Source organism: Epargyreus clarus, unplaced genomic scaffold, assembly GCF_041222505.1.
Source record: "Epargyreus clarus isolate Ecla_fem2 unplaced genomic scaffold, WU_Ecla_fem_2.2 ptg000024l, whole genome shotgun sequence".
NCBI classification, from domain to species: Eukaryota; Metazoa; Arthropoda; class Insecta; order Lepidoptera; family Hesperiidae; genus Epargyreus; species Epargyreus clarus.
The window spans coordinates 1,953,890-1,973,775 of NW_027332231.1; the positions used below are offsets into that span (position 1 = coordinate 1,953,890).

The 19,886-nt window shown below is 34.5% G+C and overlaps 1 protein-coding gene across 4 annotated transcripts in view; it reads left to right on the top strand.

Moving 5' to 3' along the window:
* ITP (ion transport peptide) overlaps positions 1 to 18,212 on the top strand; it is an 83,053-nt gene extending 64,841 nt beyond the window's left edge. For 3 of the 4 annotated variants that reach the window (XM_073086703.1, XM_073086702.1, XM_073086701.1), the window contains exons 2-4: positions 13,920 to 14,137; positions 14,716 to 14,836; positions 16,517 to 18,212. In XM_073086703.1, coding sequence (XP_072942804.1) covers positions 13,920 to 14,137; positions 14,716 to 14,836 — 339 coding nt within the window. In that variant the 3' untranslated portion in view covers positions 16,517 to 18,212. The remainder of the gene's footprint in view (positions 1 to 13,919; positions 14,138 to 14,715; positions 14,837 to 16,516) is intronic. The other variant, XM_073086704.1, reaches the window with a different exon arrangement.
* The last annotated feature ends 1,674 nt before the right edge of the window (positions 18,213 to 19,886 follow it).

Here is a 19,886-nt window from a genome sequence, read left to right on the forward strand (position 1 = left end):
ATACATTTTAACGTATGTATAAGGTGTCGTTAGATTCTGCGTAGCGCGAAATACACTGGGTACATGGAAACCCAAAAAAATGGCGAGCAAACTTTGCTTTTTCAGCATAGCATAATCAACACATTTTGCCGGGTTTCACGTTTATGAAAACATGTGTCTTGTTGTCTGTTTGTTTATTTGTTTCTCAGAATTATGTCGGTAGTAATTATATTATCATTTACATAATGCCTGTAAGAATTCTTTTATACGTCCGCTTCCTGTATGTTATTTCCGCCTTTGTAAAGTGCAATAAAGTTGTCATGACGTTCAACACTATGTTTAAAGAATTTTGTTGCAAATATCTTGTATATCTACATGCGCACTTATAAAATAGATAAAACGTAAATTAGAAATAAAATTGAGTTTTTTGTGCCGCTTCTTCTAGATAGCGAAACGCCTTCCGAAGAGAAGGAAGCAAGTTGACGTGCAAAAAGGGAATACTATAGGAATCCATTTTGAATGAATGTAATTTGATTTTGGAATAACTACTTTTCTAATGACATTCGTTCATTTGTATGTTATAACGTATTACGTAACTAACGCATCACAATCTTAATAAATATCGAAGCAATTAAATTATTTCCGATATTCATATTAGTCATTTTTCCTGCAAATCACATAAATACAGTAATTGTATTTCAAAATTCCTTGTGCTATTATTAAGAGCGATAAACCTTCGGTGTATATTCCTTTTATAATTAAAATAACACATTAAATTATATGTACCTAGATGATTTAAAACATAAAACCGATGAATAGTATATAAAGTATGTAGCGAATAACGATTATCAATAACGATTTTTTCCTAATTACAAAAAAGTACTTGTAGTAGAAAATTTTGTCCTAGTTTAAAATCAAGAAGAGAGTTTTCGTAAATCGAATCAAATTGATAATTCTATTACATAGAAGATTTACCGAGCAGATTTACTCGTGCTCACTTGCAAGAACCATAAATCTTCTTGGTAAAAATAGCTTGTACAGTCTATAAGTTCTCTAATTTTGTGTATTTCTCTAATTGTGTGTTACTTCAGATATGTCGCACATTTGCCTATACAATCAGAAGAATATTAAAATTAAAAATTTTAATCTTTTAGTGACCATCGCAGCTAGAACTCATGCCCTTATTAAAACTGGTAAATATATATTGAGCTTCAAAACAAGCTTTTTAGTCAGATAATTGAATTTCATTTATTTGCGTAGATTCGTCTCGCACAGCTCTACAATTAGTTCGTTTGCGGTATATTTTCCCGCGGTGTCCTGTCACACGTAACTCTCGGTTTCAGTCCGATGAGCAAACTATACTTATGCGTCAATCGGTAAGCACTCTATTATTATGCCGTATTAAATTTATCTCTCGTAATCCAAGGCCCACCTGTGCGGTTCAACGGCACTAGACCCAACCAGTTCGTCTGGTTATTTTAACCGACCAATATAGATTTACACCTATCGATTAATAGCTACGCAAGTTTCAACCTTGCTGCGTTAGTCGCAATAGCCATGTTGGCGACAATCGCAACTGACGTTTGCCCACAAAGCGCCATTTATGTATTTATTTATTTTTTAATCTGTATCGGTCTGGACGTTCGCGATTAATGCCAGTGCCCGCGCAAAAGTAGACGTGTGTTGTCTTTTTTATTCGGCCTTTTCAGGGTGGCCTGGGAATGAGATGAAGAGCCTACATGGTTGATGACCACGTCATTTAGATTTATGCATGCCTCGGGCGGCGCTCGTCATTTATGACGCACAGATTATATGTTAGGAAAATGTGCCGCTAAAAATAGAACACGGCTTAATTATGTATTTATATAAACACTACTTATTTATCTATTCAATACAAATTTAAATTACACGTTTTATGACCCCAATATATTAACTAAAACGTTTAAAGACCATTCCGCGAATAATGATTAAGAAACTTTAAACTGTCCCAGATATCGGTCCGAAAAGCTTTATCTACAACTTAATGATTGCAGACCGGTTATCGGCGTTTACTTTGGATTTTTAACGGTTACCTACAAGTGGATTTGCGACTGTCAAGTGTTCCGAATAAAGTGCACAAGTAGCCCCGTTTGTATGCGTTTATGTAAACGAACGATCTAGAACGTTCCGCGGCTTTCCTGGCCGAGTAGGTGTCTGCGACAATTTTCCGATAGTTGCCCTAAGTTTTTATGGCTTGGATCTAGTCTTAGCGCGGTAAACGCCGCCGATCGCCCACATTATGCCGTCGTATTTCTAATTAGTGTGAAATGTATGGCCGTAAATGTTGTAATAAATCTTCAATGGAACGCTTTACGTCACCGACGTAATAATTCATTGCCCAGAACACTGACTTTTTGCGGCTAACATTAAAGAACAACATTTCCTTATGTTTTCATAGGGCTAACAATTGTTGGTACATTTGTAACTTAATAGAGTAATAAAACGTGTTCTGCGTCCGTTTGCGCGAGTAATAAATCGCTAACACTGTTCAAACGACATTAATGTTAACAAAATCACACATGATTGACATGCAATCATATGGAAATAGAAATTCCTTTTGTCTTAGTCACCTAAATAATAGCTGCGTAGGTACACACTAGATGCAAATTCAAAGACAATTTGCGCACAGCTTGACATGCCAAGCACGAAGCGGGCACAATACACTTCTCTACCGTACTACCATGCACGATCCCTTAAATGTCAATAGGGCCAGATAAAAAATAAAAATGTTTTATTTATGTCATAAGAATAAAAATCGAAATTGCTAGATCGCAGAACTCGTCCAGGTGTTGGACGTCGCACAAGAATCCCACGATAACTTGATATGTATTTACATCATTTGTATTCATGATACTGCCTTTTCCAAGTGAGAGAATCAATTTTCATTCGAGGTCGATAACCCGATGGATACTTGTAATTTAGCAAACGAGATTCATATCAAAACTATCAATACTGGTAGGTTTTCCTCCTTTCCCGCAAATTGCATAAAAAAATAAATGCTTCAAATATGGCGATTTTAATTATATCAGCTGTTTTTTCCCGCGAAAGTCATTGCACATTGCACAGATAACACATAGTTTGAAGTAAAACATAGTGACGTGCTTTAGTAGTCGACTTTGCGACCTGGCTAAGGAATGCAAGCATGCAGCCTGAGGACTACGAAATGAAACGTTAATGTTAAAAAGTGTAGTTACGTAAATATGTAATGCGTCAGTGTGCGTACTGCGTAGAGCGGCAGTCGGGCGCAGACTGCGAGGCGCGGCTGCGTCGCTCCGCTGGTTACAAATCGAAACATTACTTACCTCAGCTGCATGCTAATACGGACCCGATTGTGAATAGTTATTTATTGCAAAAATCCTACACATTTCTCTACTATGTCACGCGCATACACAACTAGTTATCTTATTTAATCTACATACATGATGTTTGGAATTTAAAATTGTTCGCCAAATTCTAGTTTTTGATTTCAATTGAAGTATATTATGACAAAGACGTAGAATATATTAATTAAGGAAAACGAAAGGATACTCGTGTTCAGAATTAAAACGAAATATAATACACACAATTACACGAATGACCACAGACTAAAATAGTCTGGATGGATTAGCAGAAGGTTCGGTAGCGATTACGTAGAAGACTATTGTACGAAGACAACGGACGTAGAGTTAAAGTAATTTTCCTGGAAATGTCTTTAAACATCCATCATTTAACTAAACTCATTAACGCTTACTGACCTCTTTCGTCTAATCAAATTACCTAGCATGCAGATAACATATAACAAGTTAATTGTCAACCATAGACAATTTCACAGTTTTTAAAATTGTCTTGTCATGAAATTATTCAATCCTATTAATGATATGCGATATATTAATGCTACAAGATATGCGATACGCGATATATGCAATACATTAATATCATATATGGCATTTATGAGTAAATTTCACGAAATCTAGTGTTTAAGAATGTACCACGCACAATGCAGCACGTATGCAACTATTGCAAGGTCGCAGCGACACAGTTCATTTCACCGGCCCTTTTAAATCTGATGCTGACGCAATGGAAGCTAACTTTCGCACGCGACTCCTGCGGCCGAACAAGTTGAACTTGTCATTTTAGTCTTACAAAATTCGTAAATCATGTGATTGCAAATAGTAAATGTGGAAATTAGAGTTTTGAGAGAGAGACAGTAGAGTCGCTGAATAGGTATATAAAAATAAGTACGAATACTTTTTCACACATAAAAACGTATCAATGACGAACTTTTGAGAAGATATTTGAACTTATTACAGATTTCCACACCTGGTAGTGCCACTTAGTGTAATGTGGACTGCATACATAAACGATCTTATTTATCAAAGTAAAATAATAAACTTAATCTAGATTACCTGTTCTATTTTTAAAAGGGATTACATTAACATTGAGGTCATTGACCACCTATTTTCAAGTTCCTATTACGGTTCAAGAGTTAGAGCGCCCTGACAGACGGACTGACAGGCTTAGTAACAGTTCCGTTTTACCCTTTGGGTACATCCAACAAGTATGCTAAGTTACGCCTCCGACCAACAATCAAATTTCGCAACAGTGACGTCTGCTCACGTCAGCTTTAGCGTCTGTAATTCCTCGTTGACCCACATCGTGGTGCACGTGGCTAATTGCCGCTGATTGGCGGAGCAGCCGGTCATCACGCCACGGCCTAGCCGCTAATTGATACGCGACTAACCGTTTCGGAATGTTATATAAATAAATGGACAACGGTGGTACGACCTTTTGTTGCGCTATGGTGGTTGGTGATATATCAAGTTGACTGCCCTATGATTGACTTATTTGTAAAGGTGACATTCCAGTCGGTATTTAAAAAAGTTTATTTACCATCTATCATTGGCGCAAATTATAGAAATAGAGATTTCTATTCAATTCATTTTCTTTTAATTTAAAAAAAAAATCTATTCTTTATTTATATTCTACCATTCTGTTAATCAATAAAATCAGGTCATATTTTGGTCATAGTCATTTAAATAGGAAGGTATTGATAAATAACCAACGACAAATAACAAAAAAAAAAACAAAACAAATTGTCAAAAAGCCCTCAGGAAAGAATATACCAAAGATCAAGTCCTCAGCCAGCACAATACGCATAAGATCACATAATATGAAAGTGATATACAGTAGGTATGTACGTTTAGATGAATGTTATGACATAACCCAGTAGCGCAGAATCCGGCCGTGAGCCTGACTAAACAAAACGCGATCAATTGTGTACTCAGGCAAAACAAACCATAATTACAGTACTTGCTACATATCAATTTAATCTACGTCCCTTTTATACGTATTATTGTGTACGTAGTGATGTTATACTTCTTTTAGTCATGTGTTTGTATTGTTTTAGTTAGGGATCTTTTAAACTTAAAAATACTTTTTATAAAATGTTTGCTAATATGTTTATATAAGATTATTTGAAAAAATGGTAGTCATAATTTCTCTTGATATTAAATGGCCACAGCAGTATATATCTCTCAAATCTCAAATGTACAGTAAAATAACCTAACCTGAAGCCAATAACATTGCTAAGCCCCTTAAGGTAGACGTATCACGAAAAGGTCTTCTAAACATGTACTATTTTTATTAAAAAGAAGTAGTAATCTAGCAATAATCCAACTGTACCCTTACCAGGAGTTTTTACGTTTCGACAAATATGACTGTTTTGGTATTTGTTTATGTATTGGCCCATAGGATTTCCTAGTTCTGACACAATCCGCTAGGGGCGCTGATTGGAATTTGTATGGGCAAATTCGTAAACAAATACCAAAACAGTCATATTTGTCGAAACGTAAAAACTCCTGGTAAGGGTACTGATCGTAAATATCCATTGCCAACCATAAACAACCCCAAGGACTGAACTTACTCGTACCTGCAGGCTACAGATACGTCGCTCATGATGCTGGATTGTCTCGTGTTTTTCCCGCCACAGCTGATATAAGTTCCACGTCATATCCGGAGTGCCTATACACCCCCAGTGAAACTAGGAAGTAAGAGCACGCAGATTCTAGCAAAGGCCGGCGAGAGGTCACGCCGAAGGCTGCGCGCGCGCACCCACTATACCACAGGGTTGATAAACTCTGATTACCAAAAAAAATCTAAGAGCAAAAACCGAAGGACTAGCCAGTAAAGTTATGGCTCTTCTAAAGTCTATCTATCTACCTATTGCATTGTTCTGAGTCCTGATGACTTAGCCCAAAATTAAATAAATTATTAGTCAAAAACGCTAGACTCCAGCTATCTAAAGTAATTAAAAAATCAGCTTAAATACTGCATTAAAAATCGTGCAAAAGCATTTCCAATCACACCAGAAGTTTTGCCTAAACGTTAGCTATTTTAAAAGAATTTTCAATCTCTAACCACCGGTAAAATTATTTCCTGACTTAATTATTTATAAATTTAACAAAAAAAAAATGGTAGCAAGTAGCAACCCTACTTCCGATCGTCGGTCAGATAACAGCTATTGTCTTTAGTTCATTTGAATACAACAAACGCGTTTTATTACCTGCCAACATATTTTTTGTACGGAATTACAGATGCATAATTCATTACAAAGTACTTACATGACTTGATTATCGTGTAACTACGCAATCGTTACATAAAATGGACTTATCACTGCTCATTTTAATTCAACTTAATTCAACAGAGTATACAAGTATGTTATAAATTCATTTCAAAATACTTAAACTGATATAACAATAATAAATATTGTAATCAAATTAAAAATCTAACGAAAAGAGTAACATATCTGTACTTATATAAATAACCGTACTCTATGCAGATGCATACATATGCAGAGAAAGTCGCAAACAGATGTTAAATTTGCTTAAAATGTTATAACAAGATAGATTAATTTATCAAATTTTGTTATGAAATAAAATTATCGAAACAAGGATTATATAAAACAGTAGCTTAGTACCAATAAAATTCCAGTAAAGTGTCATTCGGTAAATAGTTAATAACTGTGTCAAAAATGAAATGTCACGACATTTGACATTTCCTTTTTGCAAGTAAATGCGCAGATATAACTATCATGTTGCAATATCTTAAGCCATCGAAATAAATGTTCTTTCAAAGGTGATACAATAGCTACATTTATATATTCCTGCCTAATTATAACAGTGTTAAGCACTGATGTGTTCTGGTTTGGAGGGTGTAGTAACGGGAAGAGACGAGGCTTTTTAACTTATTCCTCGAGAATAACAATAATGTATCTGTGGCCGTCTTAGGTAAGAGTCCAATAGTATCTGGGGTAGATAATAAATGTTCATAGGCGGCTGTTGCTATATACCACCAGGTGTATTGAATACTCGCTCGCTACTCTATAACAATAGATGGCAATCTCTAAATCGTATTACTGCAGGAAATGTGGACCTACTTCGGCCATGACTTACTGAAAACATGTCAAAATAAACATCTGATCACATTGCGCAAATATTGTATAGATAACGGTATGGGTCATAGCGATAACTGATTTTATGCGAGTAGTCGGTGGAAAATTTCATCGTAAAGTAGTCCCAAGTAACTTGTACGTTGCAATCGTAATGGAGGTGCCGTTGCGTCTCGCACGCGAAACGAGATTACGAGTTGTAAGCTTGTAAAGCAATCTGCGTTATGATTCCACTCACAGTGTTGGTAAGAGAGAAACACTTGTGCGAAACATTCCAATTGAATGTGTTGAAGGTAACATCCATGTCACGGTAGAAATACTAGAAATACACATGCATCCATGTGTATTTCTAGTATTTCTACCGTGAAGCAGTATTTGCATTTTGGTTGAAGGGCGAGGATGCCCGCTGATGTACTCTCAGAACTACTCTCTACTGTTATATAGATATTTTGTCGAATCCCCGTTAATATCCTAATCGTAGAAGGCGACAGCATATCTATCAACTTCAGATTTGCTACCATTGACAATTATTAAGTTAGTGCACCTCATGAAAGTCTCTGCCTGGCCACACTCTTCTAACCAGAATACGACAGCACCGAACAATGGCAACAAAGGCCTAACACATGTATAGATATTCTTACAAGAAGATTTCATAACCATAAGGGAAAGGAGAGCGACGAAACAAATTTATAGCGAGATTTAATAATGGACAAGGCGTCGCGCGGTTTTTGTAAACAATATAAAATGAGAGTATTTATTGAACGCCTCAATATGTAAACGGAGGCAATCTGCAATTAAATGAGATTGGTCAACTGCGTTTTCCTGGCAATACGTACTTTATTTAGATAGATTGGGAGGACGCTAAGAAAATTATCATTACTTAATTATCATTTACTTCGTAACTTTTCACGGATTTTTATGGATTAACTATAATTATAAAATAATTGTTCTTAGATCAAAATTTTCGAAATGTCATTGGTAACACAAACACTAGTTACTGAATGAATTTTAATAAACATAAAGTCATTATAATTTGTATTATTCAATCGTAAATTGTCTTTTTATAAAAATATTCTTTCATATTATGTTTGTATCCCCAAAATTAGAAAAGTTTCCTACGGATTAGCTTGGTATTATTACACAACATTAAATTTCTATATAAGAGTGTTTTTATATACTTTACTATTCCAAAGTTCTATAAGAATCAGGCAGAACCACAGCGAAGCGTAGCCGTACTAGCTCCACATAAACATTTATCATGAATATCGTCGCTACACTTCAAAAACACAACACTATCAACGTATTTATAAACAAAGTCTTCTTCTTTATTAGTTACGTATAAATGTATCCGGTTTTATAAGTTTTAGATGTGATTTTTGGTAAAATACGAGCCGAGATTAACAAGTTGGCACTACCAACATGTTACACGTCTTCGAGTTGGCTCGAGCCCAACGATGGACGATGTAATTTAATGTACTATCATAATAATATTTACTCACGCGAAATCATTTTAGAGTTTTTCAACTTTTATCATCTTCGTCATCCTGGGTCCTATTGCTGTCTTGTCTCATCCTACCTAAAGTAAATTAGTATATATAGTCCATCACCTTGCAACATAACATTCAGAACGTTTTTTATTTAAGTATTATCTCACTCGTTAAAACAAGTGATTATCCATTTCTACAACTATAACTTCAAAAATCATGCCTGGAGTGTTTTGCCAAAACAATCACTCAACTCATAGCTAAACTATTAAACTGCAATTTTCGCCATAAAATCAGATTACTTTTCGTTGCACTAGCTATCCGGTACGAAGGACCAATTACAGCGGCCACATTCTCTTTAGCAAAAACGAGCGTATCCCACAAGGCTGCACGCATATCCTCGCCTTGGGTGGCAGCCGAGCAGTCTAGCACGCCGACCGCAATTAGTATGCGTTTGAGTGCGTTGGCCAACACACACACACCTCACTCCGTAGTTAAACTCCTCCTTAGACTTAGCTCAAGTTTTATTTAAAACGTTACACCGTTGTAGCTGTTTCGTTTCCGTATCGATATCAAAAACTGTTTCTCATATCGATATCCGATAGCACAGTTTGTTAAAGAACTTTATTTGGTTTTCATATTTATATGAAAGACGTTACTTATATCGATATCATCAGATATCAGGGTCCAGATATCAGTTGCAAACGATTTAAAACGGTTGTTACGATATGGTTTATCGGAACCACGCCTTACCGTAGCTTAGAAACCGTGGAATCTGATGTTTAATTGATGAATCGCCTTATTGAGAGGCTCTGCGTATTATCTATTCGGATTTTCACGTGATAACGTTGACACCATTTGTATTCAACTCAACCACTCAGTTTATAGCAAGTTGGTTTAACTAAAGTTTAAAATGTAGTAGATGACCAAAGACATTTAATTAATAGACGGAACATGGGGAGGGTGAAAACCTAAAATATGTAGGACTATAGAGCGGACAAAGGTTTTCATATAAAAACATAGTACGTGGGTTACATGATAATTTACCATGACACTCGGTGGTAATTTTGTTATAACATTTTTCGTGACAGATGCGTTTCTACACTTGTGTACTAAGATTGCTTCCCAATAATACTTGACTTACACGTTTTGCCTATTTGAAAAGTCGGAAAACCCACCCTTTAAATCAGAGTAGTGGCGAAAAACTGATAAGTATACGGTAGTTAAATAAGTTAGTAGCAGTGTTATGTTATATCCGCAAACCACAACAAAAATCGATTACACTGTAAAAAAATACTTTGAAATAAACATTACTTACTTAGGTTATTTTTACATAGAATTTACATTCACAAAGAATTTGTCCTAAAAATCATCACTTAAGTTTTTATAAACCGACTATATTGAATGTATTATTAGTTATAATATCACAGTTCTTATTAAAACAGACCACACACTATCGCGGAGTTATTTTTAAACTTGCACTGTAAACCAGATTGCTGATTGCACGTTCTCATGCGAAACTCGATCGACATAATAACTTTATTACTAAGCCCATGCATGAATCAGGAGATGTACGCCTTGTTAGTTCTAAAGGGCCCGCTTGACCACACACCGAATGGCAAGCGCGAAACGGTTTTAAAGAGAAGTTCCGTAAACAAATTTAATTTTTATCGTTAACTAGCTGACCCGGCAAATGTTGTTGCCAATAAAAAAATGTTAAGGGTGGACAACCCTAAATCACAGTGGTATGACAAATAGATAGTAGCCGATTCTCAGACCTACTGAATATGCATATAAAATTGGTGAAAATCGGTAAAACCCTTTCGGAAGAGTACGGTAACTAACATTGTGACACGAGAATTTTATATATAAGATTACATTAGAATACGAATCACAACATTTACAAGAATAATACGTATAACAACACATATTCTTATAACAACAATTACGAAAACATCACTTTGTTGTAACGAATCAGCAGGTAACTGATAATTGCAAGCATAGACTGTCTATGGTCTCGTGCAATAAGCCCTACCCTCATTTTTAGGTCAAAATATTCTAGAACAACTATTACCTGCTATTAGACAGGTAGAGGTGCGGTAGTGATTTAGTATTACCTTACATTATCTGTGCATTATCTTTGTTACAAATTTTATGATGTTATTTAGGAAATTATTATGTTAAATTCAACATTTTAGATAAAAGATAAACTGTGCTAAAATTAGTGAGACAATTTATAAGATTATCTTAAGCGTTTCAAAATCAACGACATACTGCCATTGAATAGTAATAAAACATTTAAAGTCTATATAATAATCACAACTAATATTAATACTTTAATATCATAATATGAGATGTGCACAATAGCATTTCTCAATACGTTTTATTCGTAAAAATAGTATGAACCATTCCAAGAAACGTCGGCTGAACTCTAAAAACAGGTTCTTCGCCGCAGTACAGGAAATGTTCCCACGCCCACTGATACATTAATCCCATTGTTGGGTTCTTGGAATCGGTGAAAATAACCTGCGAACTGCAGTGTCGTTCAATGTACACGATTTGAGTCTATATTTACTATATGTTTGTTTACGTTTTGCAATGCATCATCGAAGCGATTAAAAATTAAAAAAAAATATATTGTCTATGCGTAGCTACGCAGTACGGTGTGCACTTATTTGCGCTAACTTCGATAATATGTGTCGTTTAATTTTAACTCGCATATGGCGGCATTTATACCATAAATTATATTCTCCCATTGTTCTTTTTTCTTTCATGCCAATGCGCACTCAGTCAATAAAGAAACAAAAATATATTTTGTGGATTAATGAGCCGAGTAGCGCCATCTATGTAAAGAATATAAAATTAATATAATCTCAGTTTTATGTATGGAAGTATTTGTAGTAGTTTATGTATACACCAACGACGATTTAAAAATAAATGAATCATAATGAACAATGTTATTTAAGATTGCATAACAAATTCTCTACATTGTAGATAATCCACAGACAGATCTCAAATGTCACTGTTCGTATGTAACACGTAAATACGCCTTATCTATATTCTTAAGATTTTTTCTTCTCATTTCACTCTCCATTGGATGTAAAGACACTATCTTGTGGCCTGACAGACTCTATCTGAGTTCGCTTTATCACTTTCACCTGTTTATCATTACTTTCATGGCCATTACTGTCACTTCAGTATTTCAGCATATGTGTAGATATGTGAAGATAACATAATATGTATGTAATATTGTAGGTTTACTTCTTAGAAAACTCTTATGTAAAATGACAGCTCTTTTACTATATTATTTAACAAGTAGATTAATTTATTATTTCATGTAGTTGTGCCATTTAAATACAATTATAAAAAGGAGTTAAGTATAAAAATAAACGCTTTTTGTATCCTTAGGCTCATGGGGATTTTTATCCAGAGCAACCAATATACCTCTACCACGAAACAGATCAAATTTTGTTATTTTAAACAGACTACTATACCAGTACTAGCCATACTAGTTCTCTACTTCTTCACGAATCTCAATACTTCTTCAATAATCTTCAGTTTAAAATATACTCAATGCATATTTCAATTTGACAATAAATAAAGCAGGCACGCAGGATCGTTCGAATGTGCCTACTATACCTACATAACGCCACCAAATAAAGTACCAATCCATAATATTTTATGACTAAGTCAACATTTCCAGTACCTGAGTATTAACCAGTTGCGTTTATTGGCCATAAGTAAGCGGGTTCCGCGTTAATCGGCGAATTACTCTCGATAAATCGGTGGAACGATCGGGCGATCTGTCGCAACTACAACTAGTAATCGCGAGCCAGTTTGTCGCCAGAACTGAGACTTTTTAATGAACTCAAATCAGCAATCAAGCTTGCAACCTCCTTTCGTTAATTGGTGATCTCCTCGCTCAGGGATATCTGCAACTGGGCGGAATAGTTCCTTTAGGGTTTCTTTGTTGCCCTTAAAAATTAGGTTGGAACGTTGCTAAACTACTACTTTGTCTTGTCAGTGATAGATTATTTAAATCTACGTAGAATTTTTTCGGACGGATTTTTGACGGAATCCATAGCCTTTTTTTTCAAATATCAGGTGGTCACATTTTAAGCTTAATGATGTGAAAACACGCACAGAAACGTGGGTCTTACAATGATCTTATATCATAGGGTTCTCGTGTATTACATAAAAAATATTCGTGTTATCACTGAACATTATAATTATAACATAAGACATAGTATTTACATAGAGTTATAGTTCCCACAATGACAATCCGCTCTTTAAAATCAATCACGCCAGGACCAAATACTTACAAAATGAAGCCGCAATTGCACTTTCACAAAAGAATATCCACGAATAATAATGAAATAACGGTTCTTACAACTCAGAAAGTGTCAATTAAAAATTTATATCACTGCGTTTGAGTTTAAGACTTTTAATGTAATATGGTCTTAATTTTAATTTTAATTGGGCAATATCAACAGTTACTTTTTACTGCTCGTATGACTGTACCGTTCCAATGTACTTTTGATTTATTGACTTATTAATTTAAATTTGCAGTCATATTTATTTATTAACCCCTTATTATGCTAATAATTACAACAGGATAAAGCCATTTCTAACTCCTGGTAGTGCAGAAAATTTACGTCAGGAAACGGCTGTAATAAAAACATTTCAAATAACAATCCACCTGATGGTAAATAGCAACTGCCACTGACAGACATTGCAATCAAAACTAAACAGGTCTGGAGTTTTACCTGAAGTCAGTCACAGAAGCGTTACTACCTCTGAGGACTAAGTTGGAAAGCCTCACGATAGCCTAATCCTAAACATCCCTGCGCTCAACACTGTATTGAGGCAAAAATAGGTGTAGCGATAGCTGGAGATTTTCACTTTCGAAACAACACCAAATCAACAATAGTGGATATTAATCTTTTAGTTCCTTCTGACCTAAGTATAACCATCGCTTCCTTCATCCCCAGATGCATCTCAGCTCGTTACAAGTAGCGGTGGCGGCTCTGTTGACGCTGACGCTGGCGGCCGCGTCGCCGGCGGGCGCGCCTCACCACGTGGCGCGCCGCTCCTTCTTCAACCTGCAGTGCAAGGGGGTCTACGATGCCGCCATCTTCGCCCGCCTCGACCGCATCTGCGACGACTGCTACAACCTCTTTAGGGAACCCCAGCTCTACACTCTATGCAGGTTTGTCTATGCTCCGTTTGGCGCGTACACGCGTAGCTATATAAAAATTTGATTTTGGAATTTTAAAACGTTTTCATACTATTCGGAAATTATAGCTACGTTTGTACCGAGTTTCAATTGTGGCGTTTTTCAGCCCGTAGATAATAAAATTACACTGAACATAAATTCATACAGTATTCATTTTTGAATTGTAATCATTCTCATTTCATTAGAATATCAAACTAGAGAATATGTAAAAAGTATTATATTATTTTAATTTAATTACGACGAGTACTTGCTAGCGTGATACTAGCAAATATGTGTGTGTTTAAAAAAGTCACCAACATTTTTGTTGCCTACCACCTTATCCTACACTGATACATAAAATGTTCGATGCACCTCATTCCACTAGATCAAAAATTAGCACACATAACATCCACACTAAAATTTGAAAACACGACCGCAATCTATAGCTCTCATACTAGTAGAACGAGATAGCTGATGACCGCGGTCGTTTTTCAACCCCTTGAACACACTACATACACTATAGTTAAGTAACAATTACCGATGTTAAAATATGTTTGATTGTTGGGGCACAGGAAAGACTGTTTCACGACAGATTACTTCAAGGGCTGCGTAGAGGTCCTGCAAGAGACCGACCAGCTCGAACTCTTCAAGACGTATATACAAAAGTTACACGGGGCGGATCCGAAAATTTAGGTACCTTTGAGTTTGATTTTGTTCTCCCTTCCTACCTGGGCTAAGTATGAATGCACTAAAATGTCATGTTATGGCAGTTACTGAGTTCCCAATCTCTAGCTCATAATAAACTTACATGTTTCCATGTTTTTATCTATGCTCGCTTATAGCGACCTCTAGTGATTTATTATAGAATGGTGCTAAATTGAGATGCGCTTCAAAATGATCAAAATGACTAACGTTGAAATATTTTTATAATCTTATTCCGAGAATATCAAATCTTTTCATGATGCGTAATAACGGACATTACTTGATCAAAATCACGTAGCATTCAATGCAGATAAGGATAAATTAATTCACATTTAATGACTGTTAAACTGTTATGTAATACGCTAAGATTGAAATATTAGCAGAATTTGTAGCGTTAAACTGCATATCTGCGAAAACTAGTCTACATACAATGGTGCCTATTAACTATAATTTGCATAAATACCAATTTATGGAATTAGATAAAACGTTTAAAACTCAGTAACTGCGTAAAACGGAACGCATAGCGTGACAGTGTTGCACGTTCTATCCACCTCTCCCTTTTTTGGGTAAAAATGGCTTTTGGGATTTTACTTTGTACTCCTCTTCTGGGATATTTTATTTTGGGACTTGAGCAGCGCTTCTAGGAACTTACCGCATGGCACCGGCACTCTTCTTGTTTTAACTAATTCTTGCTTATACTTTTGCTAAGTTGTATTAAAATATATTGTAATAATTGCGTTCTCTTATCGATATTAGACCTTCTACTTAATATCAAATAAAAGAACGTAATTAATATCTGATTTTGTAATAACATATCACATGTAATAACTGCATGATACTCTTACACTTTATACTACTAAGGGGTGTTTTTTCTAGCTTGTCCGATCTTTTAATGGGGATAACTATTATATATTAATATATGAAACTGTAAAGTTTAATTTGTTTCTACATTTCTTTTCAGTAAGTTCTGACAAATCAACATGAACAATATTAATCTCCAGCAACGCTTCCAAATTGCAGAAATTTATTTCAAAATTCAGTACTCCATCTATCAATTTCAATATCCCTAAACAGAATTAAAATTTCATTGAATTCATTAACTTTTTGTTTTATTTCAAATCAAAGTTCGGACGCGCTTAAAAACATCTTCACTTCTTTGATTTACTTTTAAGTAACTAATAGCTTGAAACTCTGTACATTCAACATTTGTTTACAAAGATCTAATGAAAATACCACTTAACATTTTTGACATGGATATCTTAATTTCTAATACATAATTTTTTCATTGGATCCTTGTCACCTATCTTCTTTGTTTTCTACGAAACTGACTCATTTTCGTCTTAATTTCGACTTTCTAATTTTAAGCTGCATGTTTATTTATAAGGAAAATATTTTGTGTAGTTTTGGGTCTTTTATTTGGAGATTAATCACTTATTCAGCGAAGCATATAAGTACTTAGTAAAAAAATATAGAGCTAAAGTAGATTCGTTATTTTTTAATTTATCCACAATTAAAAAGCTTTGAAGTTTATCAGCAACTATAAAATTACTTTGTCATCTTTGAATTGTTAATTATTTTATTTCTAACTAATTTGTTGCTTATAAATGTAGTTAGGCTGATAAATTTGATTTAATATGGACATAGTCTAATATAATATCTTTGTAATTGCAGGTCGAATTGTTTTACTACGCCCTTCTTCAAGGGTTGCATGGAGTCTTTGTACCTCTACGACGAGGAGGAACAGTTAGATCAAATGATCGACTTCATCGGGAAACGCTAACGCATACAACCAGCCCAACATTTCGCGCGAATTCTTGACACATGACGCCATCTTGTATAACCCAACCGAGCGAAAAAGCCGCCGCAGACCACGCAAACACGTACAGCGTAACGGTAAACACAAATCCACCGCTTTGCCAATAAAAGCAGAAAAGAAAAGTCAAGTTCCTCCAGATTGACGTCTGCTTTCTATCCTCAACGTATTCTAGTCTTTAACGCGACATAAAAATATTTATGTTTGCAACTAATTGTAATGTTATCATAATTTGTATTAGATAATGTGTATACAGTGTTAAGGACATTTATTATTTTGTGTTTTAATATAAAACATGCACATTTGTGTTATTAAGTGTTGTAAGCTTATGCGAATTATGGGAGTGTAAAGTACATTAAAGATTTGTTTTTAAAAAGATTATTAGGTCACCTCCTAGGGATTAAAAAACAAAAAAAAAATATGAGGCAGAGGTTTTCCTGGATTCGATGCTGGTCATCTCACTACATTCTGTCTCCGAAAATGTATTCCCGACAAGATTGCCAATTAAATACATATACAATGTACATTGCGACGCATTCCAATCACAGTATTTAATAAAAATTACTTACGCTTTTTATCTAAATTTGTTTTTACTAACTCGATACATTGTTTGTTTAAATTTACGGTATTAACACAAGTATTTAACGGCTGATGTAAGCCCTACTGTACATAGTTCTACAGTCACAAGTGGACAGTATGTATTATTTTCTATTAGGTTCTTCTTTGCATAAATAGTTTTAAATTGGACACATTGTATTTAATTCATTTTATACAGTTAGTTTCGGCTACGTATCGATAAGACAGGTAGCGTTGACGCGAAGATCTATTTTTAATTAACAATTTTATTATGATAGTATACGTATATATTATAATATTTTCCATGAACCTTTAGAATAATTATTTTATGTTAGTACGAATTTCTTTAACATCTTCGCATTTATCCGTTCCTGCATTATCGATGTTGGCACGATAAGTAATTTAATTAGTTTTTAAGTATTTATAAAGATTTATTTTTTATATACATACTTCCGACCTATTTATTATTTGTTACTTTTTACGTATTATTTATTGTGAACGGTATTTCTTGCAGCCGTGGAGATTACCAATGGTATTTTGTGAATGAACATAATTTCTACTCAATCTAGTGTATCTGACGTTTATCTATAAGTTGCGGTGTATACTTATTTGACTGTTTATTATTGTTCCGCTGAAACTTCTCTGTTCGAATCTCAACTTTACTAGAATTCTTTTAGCGTTTCTCTCAGATTCCTATTCCCAAGCTTCGAAGGGAACTCGGATGTTATTTTAATACCACAAGTAACAACTTATTTAGTCCTGTAATTTAGAGAAATGGTGCCAATTAAAGTCCCAAGAAGAGTAGGTTTAACGAATTTAACTTATGGTAAACGCAAGATTAAACGAATCATAGGACAAGTGAAGTATAATTATTGTAAAAATATTGAATTAGTAAAAATATTAATCTATTTGTATAAATTTTATAGAAAACAGCTAAGAAACGCTACGGGTTCCACGAAATATATCATTTGAAAATCATTTATGCATTTTATTTCCCATCCCAAATACTATATCACACAATATATTAATTACAATAAAACCAACATTATTATTATAATTAATTTAATCAATAATTAATATTTAAAACATAACATAAGAATCACAATATTTGCCAACACTCGCGACGAGTTGTGCGCATCCCACTCTCAGTGTGACCACAGACAACTAATAAAACCGAAATGGTAATTTATAATGACAACTCAACTGTCAAACAGGGTAAACTGTCACTGTCAATAATAGATAACACATATATACATTTTTATAAGCAGCTTTAGCCAAAATAGTATTTATATTGATCAAGTATCCTAGCATACACATGTGACAAAGAAAATAAAAAAAATATTGCTCTACTATTTATGGAGAAACTAGTTACTTTACTATTTCATACAATTGTCTACAAAAGCCAAGGACATTAGAAGCGTAAAGGTGGACTTCAATTATAATATAAATGTGAGTTGCTCAATTACAAGCAACTGCCTGACAGTTGGTCTTTGTCAATAATATGTTATTTAGGACAAGAGTACAGTCCGCGTCAAACTGTTAGTCCGCTCTGAAGTTGTTGCGCACAACTACAAGCATATATTGCGTAGCAACGTAAGGGCATACTAACGCAGCGCTACCAGTGGGCGAGACCGGGTAGCGGACGGGTGCCGGGAGGGGTACCGCGCTGACTTCGTCCCACTAATATCTACAATTTGCTATTCGACGCGACTCGTTTCTATATTCCGAGCGGACTAGCAGTTTGACGCGGACTATACAACGCTTTACACCTTCATATAATAGGATTTTTTGTACACATTATGTAATATTAATGACGCACTGTTATACAAATAAATAAACAATCAGACCCTTACGAGATTTCTCAATTCATCATTCAGATTCCTATGACTTTTTTATATAACTTTGCCACATGTACATGCTAAGGATTTCACTGTATTCAGCCATATAAATAGATACAAACAATTTAATATATAATTTTTGGTTTTATAAATGGTTGCATTTTGATCACAGATGATCAACTACCCTCAAATAGATGACATCCCAGAGTTACATAACATTATAACTTGATTTAATAGTAAGTATACATTTATTACACATATTCACTGGGAGGTACTACATTTGTTATCAAAAAAGAAATCCTATAAAATCTCTATCTTTTTTATCTATTTCAATACACTCAAAAACAGTCAGTCTCATATATATCGCAAAATGTACTATGGAAATGTCATCTATGAATAAATTAAACCATAGTTCTTAAATGTAAAGAAACTAAAATATAAATATATAAATATTATTAATAATATAGTTTCAGTCATACCTATTTCAATACGCACAGAAAAATCAAAAGGCCAATTTCATAATATCGACGATGTATAGTAGCAATAACTCTCTATATATAATAATAGTATCTCATTTTTTACGAAAAAGCTATTTTTGCATATTTGGACTTAAAATGACGTATCACAGATCGTCCTTAAGACACCAGGTCCTTAGGTTGAAAATTGAGCAAAACATTAAAGTGCGGCAATACGTTCTGTCTTTTTAAAGTAGCGTTTCTTCTTATATAAAGTAGCGTTTTTTGAGTTACGAGTTATTGCCAATTCGTCGTCGATATTTAAATTAAAAATATATGATTAGAAACACACTCATTGT